Source organism: Nothobranchius furzeri, chromosome 6 (genome assembly GCF_043380555.1).
Source record: "Nothobranchius furzeri strain GRZ-AD chromosome 6, NfurGRZ-RIMD1, whole genome shotgun sequence".
Classification (NCBI taxonomy): domain Eukaryota; kingdom Metazoa; phylum Chordata; class Actinopteri; order Cyprinodontiformes; family Nothobranchiidae; genus Nothobranchius; species Nothobranchius furzeri.
In genome coordinates, this window is record NC_091746.1 from 59,074,439 (window position 1) to 59,095,630 (window position 21,192).

The 21,192-nt window shown below is 38.4% G+C and overlaps 1 protein-coding gene across 5 annotated transcripts in view; it reads left to right on the plus strand.

Annotated features, from left to right (window-relative positions):
- arhgap24 (Rho GTPase activating protein 24) overlaps positions 1 to 21,192 on the plus strand; it is an 86,252-nt gene that overhangs the window by 46,205 nt on the left and 18,855 nt on the right. For 2 of the 5 annotated variants that reach the window (XM_015942914.3, XM_015942917.3), the window contains one exon: positions 16,478 to 16,600. In XM_015942914.3, the coding sequence (XP_015798400.3) occupies positions 16,478 to 16,600 (123 nt within the window). Of the gene's footprint in view, positions 1 to 8,535; positions 8,859 to 14,527; positions 14,858 to 16,477; positions 16,601 to 21,192 lie in introns of those variants that run through there. The other 3 variants (XM_015942916.3, XM_015942918.3, XM_015942920.3) reach the window with 3 other exon arrangements.

A 21,192-nucleotide genomic window follows, 5' to 3' on the forward strand; every position in this document is an offset into this window, starting at 1 on the left:
CACATTCATACACAGTACGAAATGCAGTGAAATGCCTTAATTTTGGGCTCTGTGTTATGGTTATAGAGTATTTGTGGGCAGAAGAAATGTGTAGTCATTTGGGAATGCAATTGAGGACTCGTCTCCCTGCGTTACCTGGGATTATTAAACTGAAGTGCTGCCAAAGGATTTTCTTAAGTCTTTGTTGTCTACTGACCTGTAACTCTCTTCCACAGAGTATCATTTGTCAATATGCACACAAACATAGCAGCAACATCAATTATTCCTAATAAAAGAAAACATAATGACCACCTCCGCGACCCTGCATGGACAAGCGGGTTCAGAAAATGGATGGATGGATAATAACCACACCATACATTTAGCATAATGCTCTTTAAAAAGTCACTGTGGAGATCTACTTCCCAGAACTCTCTCAAATTTCGTCTCAAGATCACATCTCCAGCAGGACGTGTCCCACATATAGTACATGTGTAAACAGCCACCATAAAAACTGTTCAGAACAGACTGTCTGCAAGATGGTCACGTGTCTGAAGGCCAAGATGAGTGAAAAGTCATTTTTTACTTGCTATTTTTGAAATATGATTGGTCACTCTTAGTTCAACATAATGGCTGAATTAGTCACCGATAGAAAATAGGAAACGCTCAGATTAGAAAAGGTAGTTGCACGTCACATAAAAAACTAACGTCATACTCACCCATCTTGGCTTGCGACAGGGAGGGCTGTTGTTGATTTAGCGTCCTGGAGAGAGCAGAACACGTCTTGACAAGCAGAAGCAAACCGTTAGCATTAGCAAGTCCACAATATAGCAGAACTCCTTTAGCCTTGTGTTATTTGTGGAGCTAAAGCATCAACGCTGCAGAGCAAATGAGTCAGTGGTGGAGGTGAAATGTCCTATCAATATCAGGAAATAACCCTCAAAATCCTGTTCAGCTCCCCACTACTCTGGCTCACTTCTGGTCCCCAAATTGAAGCGCCAGAGCTTTTTGTCCCACAGAGATTGTTTCACAAGGCATTCATTTATGTTAGAGACCACTGCAGATGTGTTGAAAAAAACAAGTGAACTTGACCTTTAAAAAAACTGCCTTTCTAGGTTTTTGGATAAACATTCATATTATTACTGTAGTTTTAAAACGACTGTGTGTATTTTCCATGGCAACAGGGGGCAGTACAAACCTAAATCATTGCAAGCAATTTTTGTGTTCAAATAAGACCTTACCAACGTATGGCTATAGGGTCAAAAATCCCTGGGAAATCCCTCAACATTGTAACAGTTTGTTACACACACACACACACACACACACACACACACACACACACACACACACACACACACACACACACACACACACACACACACTCACATACACACACACACACACACACACACACACACACACACACACACACACACACACACACACACACACACACACAGACACACACACACACACACACACAGCAAAACTCCCAGTCAGCATTTCTCCTTCTCCACTATATTGCCAGCAGTCACTACCTTCACTTGCATACACCCCCCACTCTGCACTGCAGCCCTTCAGGTCTGCGGTATTTTGTCCAGTTTTTATCCAGAAATTGAGGATGAGGTGTGCCAACGTGGATACCACTGCTGTTGTGGCCAATACTTGTGTATAAAAAAAAATCGAAATGCTTACCTGGCTGAAAGTGGTTGTCTAATCAGATTGAACTTTACTGAAAGGTTGCTTTGGGATTTTTTGCCTACTGGCGCTAAACAGAGACAAAGCTTTTCTTCTTCAGACACACATTGTGTTATTTCCATGTTTCATGTTCCAAGTCACTGCTCACTGAAAAGAATAAACTAAGTGCTGAAAGGCTCATAAAGACGGCGATGACGGATAAATGCCTGTTTGACTTATCTCAACTTTTAATCAAGATAATGTCCCTCATGACAGACCTCTCAGTCTCCTAAATCACCCAAGCAAGCTAAAATGTTTATTCATGATTTACGGAGACAAAACTGGTGTAAATTCAGATTATCGAGGATTTGTTTTTAACTAAAGTAAAACTATCTCTGCCTCTGTGGGAAAACGAGTCAGTGAGTTGCTTTGCTTTATTAACAGACGAGAAGTCGGGTGTCTGACAGCTTCAAAGGGCTTCACAAAGGCAGGTCTGACGCAGCCTAGCAATTTTGACTGTGAGGAGTGCAGGTGTGCATCTACCCTGAAGCTCTCATAGGTGCTGAAAGGTGATATTATAAGGTATTATTAGACAAGGCAACAGGTACTTTGTCAAATCTTCTCCTTGTTTTATTCTCAGGTGTCAATAAAAGAGGGTTCAGTCTTTTTCACACCTAAGAAGGGCTGTTGATCTCTAGTTTATTTTGTTATGCGGGTTATGCTGAAGGACCATCATGAGTTTGTCTTTGGAGATTGTCTGATGATCCATTTATTCTGACGAGCTCAAAAAACAGAAACACAAAGCAAACAACATTAGAAGCTGAGCAGATGCATGGGGGGCAAACAGTTTAGAAATACATTAAGTAAACAACTTTCATATTAAAATAAATGTATTGCAGCAATGCAGTTTCATATATATGAAGCTTACGTGTGACCTAACAGCTTTTTTTATACACAACATTGTTCCAGAAGTGCGGCGTTGTGTTTTTCGTAGTGATAACCTTCTTTTTTGGTTTAATGGTGGATTGCATAAACGAACCGTAACCTTTGAAGCCTAGAGGGATAGTGTGATCTCACGAGGAGTTTGGCGGAAGTCTTGGGGAATTTTGTGATCTTGCAAGTTGAGCGAGGAGCAAGGCAGAGAAGGCGCTTCACTGCTGAGACTCCCCCGGTGTGCACTCGAGCGCAGTGATTGTCGCGAGTAACCCGGTTTGCACCACTGATGCTTTCAGTGTGCAGCCGAGGTCAACGGCGCAGCGTACCGCTTCTGGGACGCGTCTGAAAATTGCCACGTCGTAGCTGATTTGAAACATTCCATAGACTGTAATGGATTCTGTTTGAAGCAGCGCTGATTCGCTGCTGTTCCGCGCCGCTGATTCTTCCAGTGTGCAGTAGGAGTAAGGCTCCCTATACTACCATGTATCAACTTGGGCTGCACAATATTAGGAAAACCTGCAATATGCGATAACAATGGTTAATACTGAGATGACGGTATTACTTGTGATAAATAAAAACTTAACTCAGGAACAAAAATAATCAAAAACAAAGAAATTAAAAACTGACAAAACAAATCATAAAAATGAGATGTGAGGAAAGGGAAAAAGAAAACGAACAAGAAAAGGTTAACAGTGGATCCCTGGAAAAGTAGAATCAGCAGAAAAAGCAGAACAAAGCTAGCTCAGGTGTTTGCTAACCATCAAAATTAAGTGCCGTCCGTCTAACCTATAGAAGCCACCCAATTTGCCAAATGGGTGAAGATCTCTATTTGATTTGTTAAAAACATAATGCTTCCATTTGAATGGCAGAATGTATTATGTTTAGCAAACATTTGAGCTGACCATTCATCGTGATATTTATTTGTTCTTTGCAATATGCACATTGCACATGCTGATATTGTGATAACGACATATTTTCGATAGATTGTTCAGCCCTGCTATCAATGAAACTTTTGTGATCTTTCGATTTGAGATATAAGTACATTTCTTAGGTAGTATGAATGTGTTTCACAGAAGAACATCCTGTTGTAAAAACTCCAGGTGATCCCAGAGTGAGTGAGGTTATCTTCAGGGTGCTCTTCTATGGAGCTGTTTAAAGGTTTCCTGCAGCTTTCCAAAAGCTCCTTTTGTTACCAGCATGTCTGATGTAATGCTTCAGCCTCCCAGCTTTGCATGCAAGTGTTCAAGTGACGACAGCTGCCAGTCGTCACCAAAAGTCAACACTCCAAACGTTTTATGAGGATGTTATTCCCAGAGTGAGTAGTCACTAAAGTGCTTAAAGGATTCAGCTGTTCTTATATGTTGACTGACCTCAGAGGGTTGTTTGGATTTATTCTATTCCACCTCACGTTTCATTTGTCATCACCTCACAAAACAATAAGTCCAATTAAAACACTGAGGTTTGTTAATGCGGCAGAGAATTTCTAAAAATGTCATTTGCGATCAGCGCTTATGATTTTGCGTGATCTTATAAAAGGGTTGGTTGAAAATGGATTGTCCTTGCATGTTTTGTTATGATTTAACATTTCTGTTTAAATTTCCAAGTTAGTGTTTTGTTTATTACTTGATATTTAGTTTAATTTTGTGGACGATTCCTTGTGTTATTTTTAATTTAGCTCATTGCCTTTGTTTTGAATGTTCCTTTTCACAAATCCATCTGATCCTGTTGTTCTTGTTCTAGTTCAAGTTTCTTGTTCAGTTCAGACCCTCCTGGCTGGGTACCTATACAATGCCAACATGATAAATATATGTTATTGGAACATGACCATTTCATGTTGTCAGAACCTGTTTTTAGCACATAACTCCAAAAACATCCATATCATTTCCACAACCTCACCAAAGCCCTTTTTTTCTGTGCACTGAAAGAAAAAGTCTGTTGGATTTAGTTAATTGAATCATGTACATCGGTTGCAAATGAGATATTTTTGGGTTCTATAACTTAATCATATATTGCCAACATAATAAATACATATTAGAACATGAACATGTTAAACACATGTTGTAAGAGCATGAAATGATCATTATAATAACATGTATTTAATACAGAATTCACAAAATACATTGATGTCATGTTTCACAACCTCACTAAAGCCCTCCATGTCACATTATGGAGGATGGTTCGGACCCAAAATGCAGATACCCAGGATGACACGAGGCAGGAGTAGATAAAGAAGCATCCTTTTATTTCAGGATGAACCCAAAACAAACATAAAATCCAAAGGGCAGGAAGCCAAAGTCCAAAAATCAGGAAATGATCAGGAGATCCAAAAATACCAGAGGAGCGAGCAGAACGACAGAATAAATAACACTGACAACAAACAACAATGGACCGACAAGACACTGAGACAAGACAGGGCTTAAATAAACTGGGGCATGATGGGAGGCAGATGAGCTGCAGGTGTGTGGGGAGAGGACCAGGTGAAAGCAATACTTAATCAGGGAGGGAACTCACATGACCTAAGAAAAAACCTAAAAACAAGAAAAGCAACCACATAACAAATATTCTAAAGGGAAGGAGAACTACAAAGACTGGTGGGACAAAACGTATAAAGAGACTAATAAAATGAAAGGCTGAAACTATAAACACTGCAGAGGGATGACTGGCTGCAGAGGGGTGACTGGAGAAGACTAAAGGAACACAGGACCTGAGAGATATATTTGGAAGGCTGAAGACCAGGAGACAAATGAGGAACACAAAGAGACACATAAATGAGACGCAGACAAAGGACACATGAGGGTGCTATGAAACACAAAAGGAGAACCTGGAGTGGGAACTGGAGGGGCTGGGGAACAAAGGGACACAGAACATGACACGCCATCAGTGTGTCTGTACCCCTATCTAGACCATGTTGCACATGTTCTCTGTGATTTCCATTGGTGTTATTCTAGTTAGTGACACTGTTGAGCGCTTTTTGAACCCCTCTGTACCACTATCCTTTTCAGTTATGGTTTTTGTTTTTGCTCACTGCCAGCTTAAAGTGACAATGTGTAGTTTTTATTGTTAATTTCTGGAAATATACATCAAAATTTAGCTGAAAATTAGTTAAATGATTCCCATTTGTTGAAAAATATTTTTCACCATTAATAAACATTGTTTTACACATTTACCTCTTCACTCGTTGCCAATGATGAAAATGAGTCGGATATGCTTGTCATTTAGCTGAAGTTTGCATGCCCTCGCCTTTTTTACCCTAATGGGCATCCACTGGTAAGGTCTTACTCCAACACTAAAATACAGCTTGCTTGCAACATTTTTAGGTATTTACTGCCCCCTATCACTGGGAAAAACACACATCATCACTATACACAATAGTTTTTAGCACATGTATGTTTCCTTTTATTTTTGAATTGAACTCAAACGGTAATCAATCGATTTATTTTTATTAATTTAATTGGTTTCAATTTTCAATTTATTTAAAATTTCAATATTAGAATGAGCGTGGCATGCTGGGAAATCTGTTCCATCCAGCCACAGTCTAGAGACAGACAGGGGCACAGAAGGAATCACTTACACGATTGCAGATGAATGAAGATGACGGGACATACAGTAGCGTACAACATCAAGCTTATATACAATTTTATCAGGAACGCAGTGTCAGTATCTAGAATAGTAATAATATTATTAGTAAGAGACGCTGAGCAGTGCAAACGTAGAAACTACATTATTGCACAAAATTTGATGAATTGTTCATTATTTTCTTGTAATAGGGCCTGATAAAGCCTTTGAACATGGTGCGGGTGACTGCAGAGCTCATTTATATTGTACCTCTGTGTAGTTGACAGTCTTTTTGATTAGTATGCCAACTTATGTTTACAAGCTCTTGGCTTAGATTCCAGTCCGAGCCGTGGTTCCTTTTTGTAAAGTGGAAATTGATTCCCCTTACATAATGGCATATTCACAGCAGCTCTGGCAGAACACACAGACATCGCTCTTTATTTATTTGGAATGAAACCAGAACAGAAATGCTTGGCTTGTTAACAGCGCCATGACCTCACTGAATGGACTGACCCGACGTTGCTTGTCCTGAAAACTGCTCAAACATATTGCTCCGTGGGTACATGTCGTACTTGCCTTTTAGCACCACAAAATACACACAGGCTGGTGGGGCCATTGAAGATTGTCGTCTTTCGTGATTACCTGCTTCCCTGTGGGCGCCTGTGAAGAGACAGAACACCTAAACATTTCTTGTACTCTTTGACCCTGCCACTACTATTCACTCTGTTTCTCATCCAGCAACAGGTGGTAATGGATACCCGTCGTTACTCTATGGAGTCTGTGTTCTCTACCAGATAATGTCTTTGGGCGAGTCAGGTGGAGGCTATTGCTGTGGTGTCTGTCTTGAGATGATGTCTATTGACAAGCAGGGACCACCATGACACCACAGGGAAAATTAGCCATCGATATCTTACTGGGTGGGGGAGTCGAGTGAAATGAGACACCCATTACAGATACATGGGAAGATAAAGCTGCAGAAGGAGAAGCAACACACACGACGGCTGTACACCATTACAAGCTTGAACTGAAAGAAGATTTTATGAGCATGATGTGATAACGTTTGGGATCATGTCTAAAATTTGATCATTTGGCATTTTCAGCCACTGAAAGAAGAAAATTGTTTGGCTTCATAGACACTACTTTAAGTTTCCTGGTTTAGGCTTAAACGTGACGACGAGGTTTTAAAATGAAGGATTCTGTTTTTTTTTTTTTTTTTGAGTATTTATATTGTTTCTGCACTAGACATATGCCTTAGTGATTCTAGTTTGGAGAGCAAGAAGAAGTTTAAAAAAGAATTCCTCACACCACCTCTGAAAACGGGAGACTAAAACAAACTTTTAAGCAAATTTCTCTTTAATAGGCCTCTTCCCTAAAGTGAGAACAATCTAGAAAACAACACACTGTTCAAAGATACAGTGGATTTCTTTTGAATTGTTAAAATATAAATAGTATTTTCAAAAACCAGGGCAGAGAACTCAGTCTTCCATATAAGGAAATGTCTATTTGCAAAGACACAAAAATCCTCCAAAACTTGTAAACCAAACCTGTTTATGTGTCAATAAACTTTTGATATTTGTTCTTGAACTGACTTTCTTCTGAGGGGCTGTCATCAAAACGTCTCTCTGATTCTCCAAACTGAGTTCACTCTGACTGATTTCTGCTGCAAGACTCATAACTACTTACAAAAACACTTTAAATGTGCTTTAAAATAAATTCACATAACACAGAAAGGCACATGAATCACAAAAAATGATTCAAGTAAATACCATTTTCACTATGTATTGTTTTGAAATGAACTTTGTAGCAGTTTCATGCAGAAATCCAGAAATGAAACCATTTCATACTTGATGTTTGAACTTTGACACAATTATACTCTTTACATCTTGTATCTTTTCCCAAGTAATTTATCCCTGATGTCAGTGGATTCCAGAAAAATAAATTCTCTTGGTATATTTTTGGCTATTTTATGTTATGTTTTTTTTAAGAACGTGCAATAAACCTTTGTCATTTTATGTGGTAATAAAGCTAATTACAATGCAGACAATAGTTTTGTAACTAATCTATTGTCTCCATAGATTGTAAACTGATGTACTGTTAGTGTTTATTAATGGGGTTGTATATGCACATGTAAAGTTTCAGATAGTCCAAATGCAAACTGTCGCTGTGATGACAGTTTTAAACTCTTGATAGTTCCAGATGTTAACAAAGCCCTGCAGTCTGAATGGGTGAGCCCATGTTTGCTCATGGGGTCACGCCCCGGGTCAACCGTGGCACTTCTAAACCCTAACCTTCAGAGAGATCTGCCTATTGTTCCCATACTGTGCCTCGTGTGTGTGTGTGTGTGTGTGTGTGTGTGTGTGTGTGTGTGTGTGTGTGTGTGTGTGTGTGTGTGTGTGTGTGTGTGTATCCCGATGGTGGATCCTCACCAGCCCCCTTCCCAAATCTCCTCCCTCCCCCCTTCCCTTTCTCTTTCACACCCTCTCAGCTGTGCTCATTCACTCACTCTGAGCCGGGCCAAAAAATCTGAGCAGCAGAGCAGCTTCCACACTTTAGTAACTCCCGTCCTCAAGCTAACCCAGGCAGCCAGGACTCAGTTACACACTCAGGAAATCTCTTTACTGGGCAGAGGCACAGAAGAAGCATGGCGGTGGTTCATCAGGCAATTCGCAGCTTAACACAGTATGGATTATCTGATTTACCATCTCCACAACAAGGTAACAGCAACAAGTGTTTCATTTAACAGTTCTGGGATCAGCTTCTCTCTTTTGAAAAGTACAGTAAGATACTAGCGGTTTACTACATGTTTATGCTCCAACATCTGTTTGTCTTCTTGTGTTCAAAATAAGGAGGAGTGAATCTGTTCATGTGACTTATTTTTTTTATAAAGAAATGATGATTAAGACCATTGTTTGCAAGTTTTGTGATGCACTCGTCATATTCATCGTCTGTCCACATGAATAGATGAACTATTCGAGGCATAGTTGTGCAGCTCAGTGCTCACTGAGGGGCTTCCTGTTATGTTGGAGGTATTTATGAAGCATGGACTTCTGAGAAGACTATGATTAGACACATTATTGAATCTCAGCTTGACTCATGCATCAAACTAGACAACTCATAAAGACCAGAGAGAGCAGAGGCTTAGTATTCACTTAATCTCTGACTGGATACTGACACACACGTGCATTGTGAAAATTCTGACGCATAAGTTATCATTTCAGCAAGGTAGTTACTGAGTTGGTATTGTTTGCTGTGCCTGAAGCAGCTGCTTCCTGTACTTTGGCAAGCAACGCAATCCAAGTCTGGAAGAACTTAACATTTTCACAAGGTTGACTTTAGATGAGCACAAAGTACTTTAGGTTCTTTTTTAAATTTTCTGATTCACTTTATGTATTCAGTAGATGTAAAAACCTGAATTGTACAGTAATAACCCCTATAAATAAGTTATTATTAATGAATAATGCAGTTATTATGGGCTATAAACTAGGGGTGGGACTCGATTTAAAAAATTTATCTCATTAATCAGAGGCATTGTAATTAATTAATCTTGATTAATCACATTTTAATCGTTCAAGAGAATTTACACCCAAGCTATTTTTTCACCAACAATAATGTTAGTGAGGCACAGATGACATACTCACACTTTAATTAGTATATATATGTTACCACAAGGTCTATTTGTTTACTTTGGTCTCATTACAAAGGATAACCATTGCGGGATTTGTTGCGATGTGTAAATGTTAGTGTGTCAGTGTTATTGTTGAAGTGTAAATGGACATGAAACATTGTAAATGTTGTGTACTGAACTGAACACTAGGTGGCAGAAGAGCACAGCAAATATCCATATAGAGGTGTAGTATAGAGTTCAGGGGAAGTTCTGCTGAGGGTTACGAGATGAATACTGTGTGTATGCTTAACCTTCCTGCTATAATAAAGTTAAATTGTTTGAAGTTACTGCCTGCTTGCTTTCTACCAACTAGAAAACATAACAGTAAAAAATATGATTATTTTCATCTTTTCTTTTCTTCATGAAAAGCAATTTGTCATGATTAATTTAATTGTATTTTTAGTTGTGTTTAAAGCACATAAAAAGGTTTATATGGTGTTGTAGCCCAGGCTCTGCAGTCTTGCTAGGGGTGTAGCTTGTTGATATTTATTGATACAAAGAGCATAATTGATGATGCTAAAATTTCCAGTTTCCACAGGAGGATGCTCGGGCTCAAAGGGGTATATTTTAACAGGTTGTTGTTTTTCTAATTAATTAGTTGTAATTAACACATTAAATTCTCACCCCTACTGTAAACACTTAGTAAACCATAAATAAGAAATTATACTGCCATTGATAACAAAGACAATAATGACCTGTTTCTTGGAAAATAGTGAGCCTACTTGTCTGTTTTATAAGCAAAATGGTGTGTATTGTTAATGGTTAAAGTTGCCTAGACAAGGGCGGCAGATTTAAATGGATCAGTCAAAAACAACCCGACATTTAGTTCTATATGGTTTAAATCAGGAGTCTACAGCTTGCAAGTGGCTCTTCAGACCTTCAGGGGCTCTCAATAACTTTGGCTAAACATGAAATAACTTGTGCTTTAATATAAAATGAAAAAATTCAGCTTTTATTTTTTTCATGGAACAGCAGAATGTTAATAAAAGTAGTAGTAATAGTTTTAGGCCTGTTTATTTATTATTTTTAGGTAATTTTATGCAAAAAAACAAACAAACAAATAATAATAATCCATTGCCATAACAAAAATGGTGTTTGTTCAGAAAGGACAACACATTTTTCTAGAATTAATATGTATGGAAGATGTTTCACCTTATTCTTGGAAAAAATATCAGAATCCAGATTTTTATCAGAAAATTTCAGATTTTCATTTAAAAATTTTAAATGATATTGTCTAGTTTTTACCATTAATCTCTGGAAATATCCATCCAAATGTTGTAGTAAATGACTACAATGAGGCCCAGTTGTTGAAACATATTGGCAGTTCCATAACATATAACCATAGAATCTGTTCTAAAATACGTGGAAGCGGGTCTAAGTCTCTGGGCAATGCCACATTGGACGCCATGTTTCCTTCTACGGGAGTCTTTGAAGACAAACTGCATTTACTGATTTGTAACAAATGGTTACAAAACTTTCACCATTAATGAACATTGTTGCTTTACACATTTACCTCTTCACTCATTGCCAGTGATGAAAGGGAATCTTATTTTGCTGGAGATTGCACTCCCAGGGATTTTTGACCCTAATGGCCTTCCGTTGCTAAGGTCTTATTTGAATACTGAAATAATGCTTGCTTGCTTGCAGTGATTTTGGTGTGTACTGCCCCCTATCGCCAGGGAAAGTACACACTGTCACTTGAATGCATACTCCTTCATACAAATCCCTAACTTTCATATCACTCTTATCACCCATATAGTATTTACCTTCATTGTTGTGCAGTGACAAAGCACAACGTTTTCATGAGAAAATAAAATTACTAAAAATAAATGATTGATAAAATAAACTAGTTTTGTTTCTTGAAAATGTAATTTAAGCCTAAGACACTGGCAGGGTGTACTTGAAGATACACTTGGGACAATTTACCAGGCACAAGATCAGTACTACGTTGAATTGACTGTTTCTTGGTAATAAATAGCAGTTAAATATATCTGTTTAAAATCACTAAGAAAAAAGATCAAATCTATAACTTTGGCAAAAGAACCAAAGTATCATTTCCACGTATTTAAAACCTTTTAACTTTTCATATTTCAAGCATCAGTAATTGTCTGTGTGGCAGATAGCTTTCAGGACTCTAGGGGGGTCAGAGTTCACTTAGCACAACTCTAAAGTGTTCATTGTGTGATCCTGAAGGCAATGCCAAGAATGGCGGCATTGCGTGTGGATTTACAACATATCAGAGCACCAGGTATGTGTGAGCCACAACAGCACAGTGAGATCCTTTGTTGTCTCCCACCTGTTTCGGGTCATTAGTTAACGTCAGTCTGCAGCTGGTCATTTATTTAAGCTGGTGGTCACATCTGGAATGAACAGCTGGTGATTTGATGCCAGACTGTCTCAGATGACAAACATGACATGGCGTTTTTGGAGACAAGTTGTTGCTCAGATTTGTGCTGCTCTAACAAAACATGCATTTAAATGTAAGAGTGTTGTTTGTGTGCCAGGTTTGCATTGACTCGGATTATTGGAAGATTGATGGATGTAAAACAGATTATGTGCTATACTCATTAGTAGTTTTTCTTCCTTTATTTTCTTTATAATTAAGTCCCACTGTGAATTGGGATTCTCAGTCTTTACTGCTAGCTGTATCCTAAACGCTAAATGCTTTTGTAAAATCAGATGTTAAAATTAGACAGATGTTCACCACTAAATCAAAGTATTGAGCTGTGCAATAAGGCAAAGCCAAAATATTTGTTGTGGCTTCTCCTCAAATACATTTGTAGTTTAGGTTAAAATCCCCAGGAGAAACTCCTTGTGAAATGCTGCTTCCATTTCTCACAATTTTTACAAAGTATGCCTCTTTTTACAGGAAATAGTGGAAGTTACACCAGAAGCTGTCTGAGCATTGTACAGTGAAGGGTAATTCAACTAGATAGTTTAACCACAGCTAGGGAGGAATATGTCAAAAACAACAAAAAGTCACTTTTAGTGAGCTAAATAGGAAGAGATTTGAACTCAATGAGGTTGTTTGTCATTTACCTAAAATGCTTATCTATAAAATCAGTGATTAAAATCAGGTGCTAATTAATTAAACCTTTAATGGAACAAGCAAGAGCATTCACCAACTTGAGTCTTGTTTTCCAAATACCGTAACTAACTACTTCATTGTACAGATGTAAAAAAAAATCGATAAACTGAAATATCTCAGTGATATTTAAAAGCTGTGTATTGATTTTTAAATAGAATTTACACGCAATAATTTACTGTATTTCTTTTGTGTGGTGCAATTCAAACTCCAGCTGCTAGGTGGCAGCAGTTTTCACTGCCTTCATTCTGATGGAACGAGATCTCGTGATAATGCTCGATGTGACTTGAAAGTCCTATATGAGTAAATTCAGTCTTAAAAATTGCAAACTTTGTCTGGCTTTTAGTGTCACAATATACCATATAGATCACTGTACTGTAAAAAATATATTGCCATGATTCTTGCAAATACACCCCTAGTTTAATGCATATAAAAAGAGGGTTTTATCTTTATGAACCATGAAGCAAACTGTCTCTGTGGAAGTAAACCGAGCATCAACAGGAAATGGCAGAAGGAATGGGAGTGTGGTGTAATGGTCGTGGTATGCCATATATTCCTTTTCCTGTCTTGTTTAACAGCTTCACAACTGTTGTTTTCAGAAGCAAATGCTAACTATCCAAACAAGTAATGGAAAGACTGATTAATATTAAATGTGGTCAAAGAAGCTCAGACCCACTAGGATTTTGCATGACAGTTCACATAAACAATGCAGGCAGGGTGGAGCGAGAACATTTCTTGAGACAAATGGGCCTCAGTGGATAATTAGGGTTATTGTAGGAAATTAAAGGGCCCAAGGAGTTGAGGAAACAAGATTAGTTTGCTTTACAGCATTTAAACCTAATGGGCATCAGAATGAGATGACATGTGGCTCAAGAGGGAGGTTGATGCTAAAAGAAAGTGATATTTTAATCTGGCTATTGAGTTCATGTTATGGAGCTGCATTTCTCTTTCACAAGTTGTTGTTTTATTAATTTCACATAATTTGCAAGTTTGTTGGTGTCCACTTACATTTTCGTATATGTATAGATGTGTCATAGTAGCATCCAAATGTTGATAATATGCCAATTAATGTATTTGTTGAACTGCTGGGTTGTAAGAAAAGTGTAATGAATGTCTAAAAAAATTACAATAGCCAGTTCACAACACAATAGAAAGCGTTGATGCTTGCTTTATCTGCGGAGAAAAAACCAAAGTTGCATTTTTTACTTACTAAAGACGAGTGAACTAAAGCAGTGGAAGAGTCGTGTTGCTGTTAGCCAATCAGTGGCAAGATGTTTGCATATTAGTAATGAGTAGGTCTGACTTTTCTGTAATTTTCCGACCTCTGCTGCCTGTCAAACCTCTGCCACCTGAAACGGGAGCGCAAGAGCATTTTTTTCCCACTGAAAACGACTCAAGGCATTAATTCGCACTAGAATTGTGACACACTTGCAGGGATTCAGCCCCTGAATTGGACACACCCCTAAGGGGGGTGGGGGTTGCAAGCAGTACCTAGAAAACTCAGTGCGGCCCTGATCTATCTCTCTCTCTCTCTCTCTCTCTCTCTCTCTCTCTCTCTCTCTCTCTCTCTCTCTCTCTCTCTCTCTCTCTCTCTCTCTCTCTCTCTCTCTCTCTCTCTCTCTCTCTCTCTCTCTCTCTCTCTCTCTCTCTCTCTCTCTCTCTCTCTCTCTCTCTCTCTCTCTCTCTCTCTCTCTCTCTCTCTCTCTCTCTCTCTCTCTCTCTCTCTCTCTCTCTCTCTCTCTCTCTCTCTCTCTCTCTCTCTCTCTCTCTCTCTCTCGGCACGCCGACACATCGTCTCTCCCGACTAAACCTGTAAATGTCCGCCCATAAATTCAGTTTGTAACACGGTTGAACGAGTTAAAGGTGGAGTTCGGTTCGCAAACGAACTATTCTGGAGCGACGGAGCTTTATTGTCATCGGAGGAAACACTCCCATGCGGATATAAGTGAGCGCCTCAAATACCGGTTAGCATTTAGTTTGTTTGGGGCTGTAATGAAACGCTGTTGCGGAAAGAACGCAGATAGAAGACAGTCGTGGTGATGATTGAGCTGCCTTTGTTTATAATGTTTGTGTATGTTTATGTATTTTTATGTATGTTTATAAATTCATGAATGAATGGACAGTGGACACAGATATTAGCGGGAATTTCTGATTGTCTCCTCGTATCTCTTTAGAGCTTTTGTCAGGCGTCAGGTAAAGTTTACAGGCTCTGCCTCATCGTGTAATTAACGTGGACAGCTGGTAGTGACTAATTACTGGAGTAGAACTGAAGGTCAGAATAGCAATTTACGGATTAGAACTTGTTTTATTATCATCATAACCATGATCATTTTATTTAAGCTGAATAACATTTCATTGAAAGAAAAAATATTAAAGGTGCCACTAGTTTTTGTCATTTTAAAAGAGCAGAAGTGAACCTGAGGAGATGCTCTTGTTGTCATAGTGACAGCTACAGTCGAATTTATTAAGTGAAACAGATCTGTACCTTCCTCTCTCTTCTCTGTCTGATAAGACATGGCAGCAGACAGCTGGTGGGGATTATATGCAGGTTCAGTTACAATGGAAAGCATATTTCTTTGTGCAGCACTAACTCAGTGTCATTTCTTGCTTATGTTCCACAGACTGACGTGTTATGGTCCAAACTAGTGATTTATTTTAGGATGCACATTTTATTATAGTTACAACCCTGCTGAAAAAGCAGCGTATGTTGTGTTTTGGATGCTGGGATGCTGGTCCAGCAAGCACAACCAGCATCCCATCCTGAACCAGCATCAACATCCAAAACACAACATGCTGTTTGTTTCAGCAGGGACATGAATTATTGTAACACTTTAGTCACAATGAATCACTGTTAGGTACCAAAATGTTGGAGTTTGACTCTTTAGAGCTCTTGAAAAGTTCTAGTACACTTAAATCATACTCATCTGTGACTTTTATTGGCCAGAGTAACCATCCAGTATCTTCCATTTGAAGTCTGTTTTTACAATTTGGTGTGAAACTAATCTAAGTTCTGATGAGATTCATCATGAATAGTTTAGAGGTTGAATAAAATCTGGTAAACAGTTTGTGCAATAATCCTATTTGTATTTTATACAGAATGTTGAGCTGCTGGTGCTAATCCACAGAAACAAAGACTCCTTTTAAATTAGGTCTCAGTTTGTCCACGTGTTTTTTTTTGTAGTTAATTTTGATCATTTATCAATCTGCAAGTTTTACTTTAATGTAATTTTTAGATATTTTTGTGTATTTCTATTTACCAAAAATGATCTAGAAACTAGATTGTAGATGAACCTGCTCACAACAAACATATGATATGATAATAAATTGAGATGTGTGGCATCACAAAAATATTTATTATTGATTTCATTGGTGTTTTTATTTTAAACAATAGAGAACTCTTTTTGAAAGCTATTACTCTTTTTAAATGGCGTTGGGTTTTTTTTCAGTCATTTTTCTTTTTGGAGATCAGCTAAAAAGAAAAAAAAAGATTTTTTTCTTGATCATTTGTTTGAAACAGCAATCATAATAATGATTATGATGACTTGTGACATTTTGTTTATTTCTCTGTTTTGCCCCGTGAGCAGGTGGTGATAGAGAGCGGATGACAAACAACCATGAGACCTACCTACTTATGGCCAACTCCCAGAATGACATGGAGGATTGGGTGAAGACAATCCGGAGGGTAATCTGGGCACCTTTTGGTGGGGGTTAGTACTGACATTGTTGTTTTTATTAACCTGTACACACTAGAAAAGAATATCTGGCTTTACAAGTTTAATTCAGTAGGGCTAGCAGACAGATTGGTTCGTATAGGTTCTCTTAACATCAGACTCAATGTTTGTACAGAGATGGTGTTAATGGAGTAATGTTGCCTTGTCCAAAATAAAAACATTTTATTTATTTATTAAAGGTGTGGTTGGAAAAAAACAACTTAAAATATGTTTTTTTCTGATTATAGTCTGTCTTTCTGAGCTTTTCATGCAAGCTGAACATGAAAAATTCTCCTACACCTATCTCCTGCATTAGCTTCTGATTGAAAACATACGATGAGACGCTAGGATTTGAAAATCATGACTATCTACATCACAGTGTGAATTAGCATTGATGGACTTACCAATCCTGACTCATAACAAGGATGGCTGTTGTTGTTTTAATGTCCAAAAATCAGCAGTGGACGTCTCTGCTAGTTTAGGCTAACCTTTAGCATTAGCAACTTCGCTTCATGCGAAAAGTCCTCCAGGTTTGGGTTACTGGTGGAGATAAAACATCCATGTTGCAAGTCAGTGATAGAGTTGCATTGCTGTTAACGAGTCCGGGGTAAGATGTCTAAATATCAGGAAATAAGACTCCAAATTCTGTTGTATGAAGCTCAGATTTGGCCTGCTGAGGTGGGGATTTGTGGGCTTTTTTGATTCCTGAGTTCTGCCTGCAAGGCATTCTTTCCTTCTAAAGGCCACTGCAAATGTACTGATTTAACAAGTAATCCACACCTTTAAGTTATTAAATTTTCTAATAATGGTCTAAAAATATTTCCCATGCTTTTATGTTGTAAATAGGCTCTTTATTACCTCAACAAAGTGTATATTTTTTATAAATGTTATGTCTGTTAAAGTGCTTATTTTATTAAAGGTGGAATATGGAATATTTTAATAAAAAGCTATATTTTTTAACAATAATACCTCCACAGGGCATTTAGAGGTGCAGAATGAATGTAGTTTTTCCTTTAAGAGCTATATTTAAAAAAATAAATAATCAAATTTTTATTTTGTCAGGCACGACACTGGGTTTTGTTTACATCTACCAGCCAGTAGAGGGCACTGTTGCACTAAAAAGTCTGCTCAGCAAGGCAAGGTTGGGACTGTGTAACATGGCAGACTTGACAAGTCAAGCAGCTGATCCTGAGCCCAGAAGGCGTACTAACAGTACATACTGTTATAAAATAAACTTCTTAGTAGAAATTACCCTACTACCCTGTATGATTTGTCACTGGACATGATGGTGCTGACTGGTCACTTGGAGTGTCAACAGCGAACCAACACCCCAATGGCTGGAAAATCATTTCTGTTGTTGCAGCTACCACCTCTAAACGCTAGATGTCACCAGAGTGTCCGTGTTTCATATTCAACCTTTAAGCGAAAAATACTTTACCTATGGGTAGCTTGTTGAATGACCTCAGTTTAGCGAAACAGGGTTAGTTCTGACCAAATTGATGAGCTAATAACAGCTAGTCACAAGGGCCCATTTCAAAGTGCATTAATATTATTAGAAATCTCTAAAATGTCATAAGTGGGTCGTAATGCTGGAAGTCCCCCACTCTAAACTCAGATCAAGGGGGGGCCGGGCCTTCTCCGTAATGGCCCCTACAATCTGGAATGAGCTCCCTCTTGCAGTGGAGCAAGCTCCTTCTCTATAGGAGTTTAAGTCTTGCCTGAAAACTCACTTATCTACTAGCTTTCCCCCAACATCGTTGACCCCGACTTTTGTAGTTTACCTTTTGTACTGTATGAGTTGTAATTACTTTTACTTGTACTTTTCTATTTATTTTTTATCAATTTTACTCTCTTTTATCTACTATGTTGTTTTAATCCCTGTTTTTATGTGCTGTTCAGCACCTTGGGCCTCTGATAAGGTGGTGGTAGGTGCTATATAAATAAATCTGATTGATTGATTGATTGATTGATTGATTGATTTGATTGATAATAAAATAAGTTTTGTGCACTTTTTTTTACATGAATGGTTGTTTATTTTAAAAAAAACTCTGCATTTATCTACAGCAGAATTTAGAGGAAGATCTTTAAATCGTCTCACTAAAATTTCCCCAATCCTACCAGAATAGTTGTGTAATATGGCACCAATGGCAGTGTAAAGGTTTAAAAAGATCTTTGCGTTAACTGAAATGGCATTTTTTAGATTATAGCTGTTTAAAGATGTCAGAAAGTCGTGAGTATTTAGGTAAAATAACCTTTATGATGAGTTCTTACTAATAGTACAAAAATAGATAAACACAGAAATACTAGAAATACTTTGCAAGTATATCCACGTTTTAATTCTCCACAATCTAGTCATAATCATCATCTTCATCAACTTTACTAACAAAGCACTTTCATTTGACCAGAGGTCAAACCAAGGTGCTAGATTGAAGATCCCATTTCATAGCACAGTATTACTCTCTCATTTTGTTTTTATTTTCTATTCCATTTGTCTACTCCACAGGAAGGCTAGGTCGGTGTAAGTTATTAATATATGTCAAAACCATCAAAGTTGGGACGCAGTCGTCATCACAGAATAGTTGTTTTAGGGCACCGTGCTGCAATTGTCCTCATGAAAAGGTACCTGACTTTACTGGAATTAGAGCACTGATTACATAGTCTGCCGCTGGGCTGCCGTGGCCTGTTATTGACTGCCCTGGCACACATTGGCCTATATTGTGTGTGGGCAGGGCACAAGTGCAGCTTTTGCAACCAGACGGGCAGTTGGGGCAGCTTTCATTGACGAACAGAATAGATGATGCCGAGCTGGCCCCTCTGTTTTCAGTGCAGGGAGTTTGATCTCAATTGCAGTTGACTGCTCTTCAAAAGGACGAGCCATTTGTCAAAGATGCCACAGGAAAGGTGGCTCCATGTTGGAGCTGAGCCGGGCTTTCCCAGTTACAAACACACACACACACACACACACACACACACACACACACACACACACACACACACACACACGCATGCACAAAAACAACACACATCAGCCTTTCACATTTTGCCCCAGCAGCAGTGACTGACTGAGCCCCGATAGGCTGATTAAGCATGCTGTGATGTCTGTTCAAAGAGTGCCAAATAGTTTAGGAGCTTCCAAAACAAAGTAGTGTTGAGCTGGACTCTTGCTGTGATGTTGCATTTAGTGCGTATAAGATAGAGAATGAAGTAAAGGAAATGTGTACCTGTGGTTTCTTCGTCTGGATCCTTGGAGAGGCGTTTTGTGGTAACTACCAGCTCTTTATCTCTAATCAGGGTGTCTTTAGATTGACGTAAACATGGGATGTAGCTGGGAATGCCTTTTTAAATTGGTGGGATGAAATCATTGATTCTCAGACAGCTGTTGAGTAATTGTCCTCATTGTGATGTTCACATCAACACAAACTGAGCCTCAGTTTAATTGCCAACATTCATTTCTCTGACCAAATTTAGGTGTAATTGAGTTTAAAAGCATACGTCTAAAGTCAAATGTCTATTTGTGTATTTATTAAGCCCCTCCACTTCAACTAGTAATGTAAGCATGAAACCAGGTGAAAACAGAAAATGGCAACAATTAATGTGCCAGTTATCAGTCCACCTAGCGAACGACAACCAGAATGTATGTGAAGCAAGGAAGCCAGCCAAGTTAAAGTGGTTTCCTGTTCAAGAACAAAGCAAAAAATAAATTAGCGAAAGGAACGACACGCCCCAGAAAAAAGTAACAAATGGTGATGATGCAGGCAACATTTTATAAGGAGGTCTTCGGAAAATCTTTACCCCTTTGTCATATGTTCAGATACAGATAGATATAATATATACAATTACAATCGTTTATATTTTATTAATACAACTTAAAACATGAAGATGAAAACTGTTGAAGTCTGTTTTTTTTTCTGTTTGTGGGCAGCAGCAGGTTATTGAAGCTGACACAAAAACAGCCAAATACTTGCAAAGGTGCCATTGCTTTATGCAGGAGTGTTGTTTTTTTGTACAACCAGCCCAATGGGAACAGGACACACACACACACACACACACACACACACACACACACACACACACACACACACAGAGTTACATGTGACCCAGCAAAACATTCCTACACTCATGACTAGAACGTCTGGAGGGATGACCTCGTTTTCAGACACTTTGGGCGTTATTCCATACGGGGGGATATCAGTGGTTGTTTTCTTTGCTGGAGCCTTCTAATGCACAGATTTTTCTGATACTGGGAGAAAAAAGAAGATTAGAATTTCTTTTTAGCGATTTTCTTTTGGAATTTGTAATCTTCATTGCTGTTGTTTGGATTGCTGCAAAGAACAAGGTGGACAAATCTAAAAGTTTATCTGCAGCGACTACTCATGAGACTAAAATGAAAATAGTTTTACTGATTTTCATGCAAAAAGAAACATCCTATTTTAATTCAGCCCTATTTGGATTTTATTGTAACTGCAAAGTGAGTTTTTTTAATAGAAAATGTTAGTTAGCATGCAGGTTAATGTCACGTTGCGAGGATGGTTTGGACCCAGAATGCAGTAACCCAGGATGACACGAGGCAGGAGTTGAAGTAAAGTAAA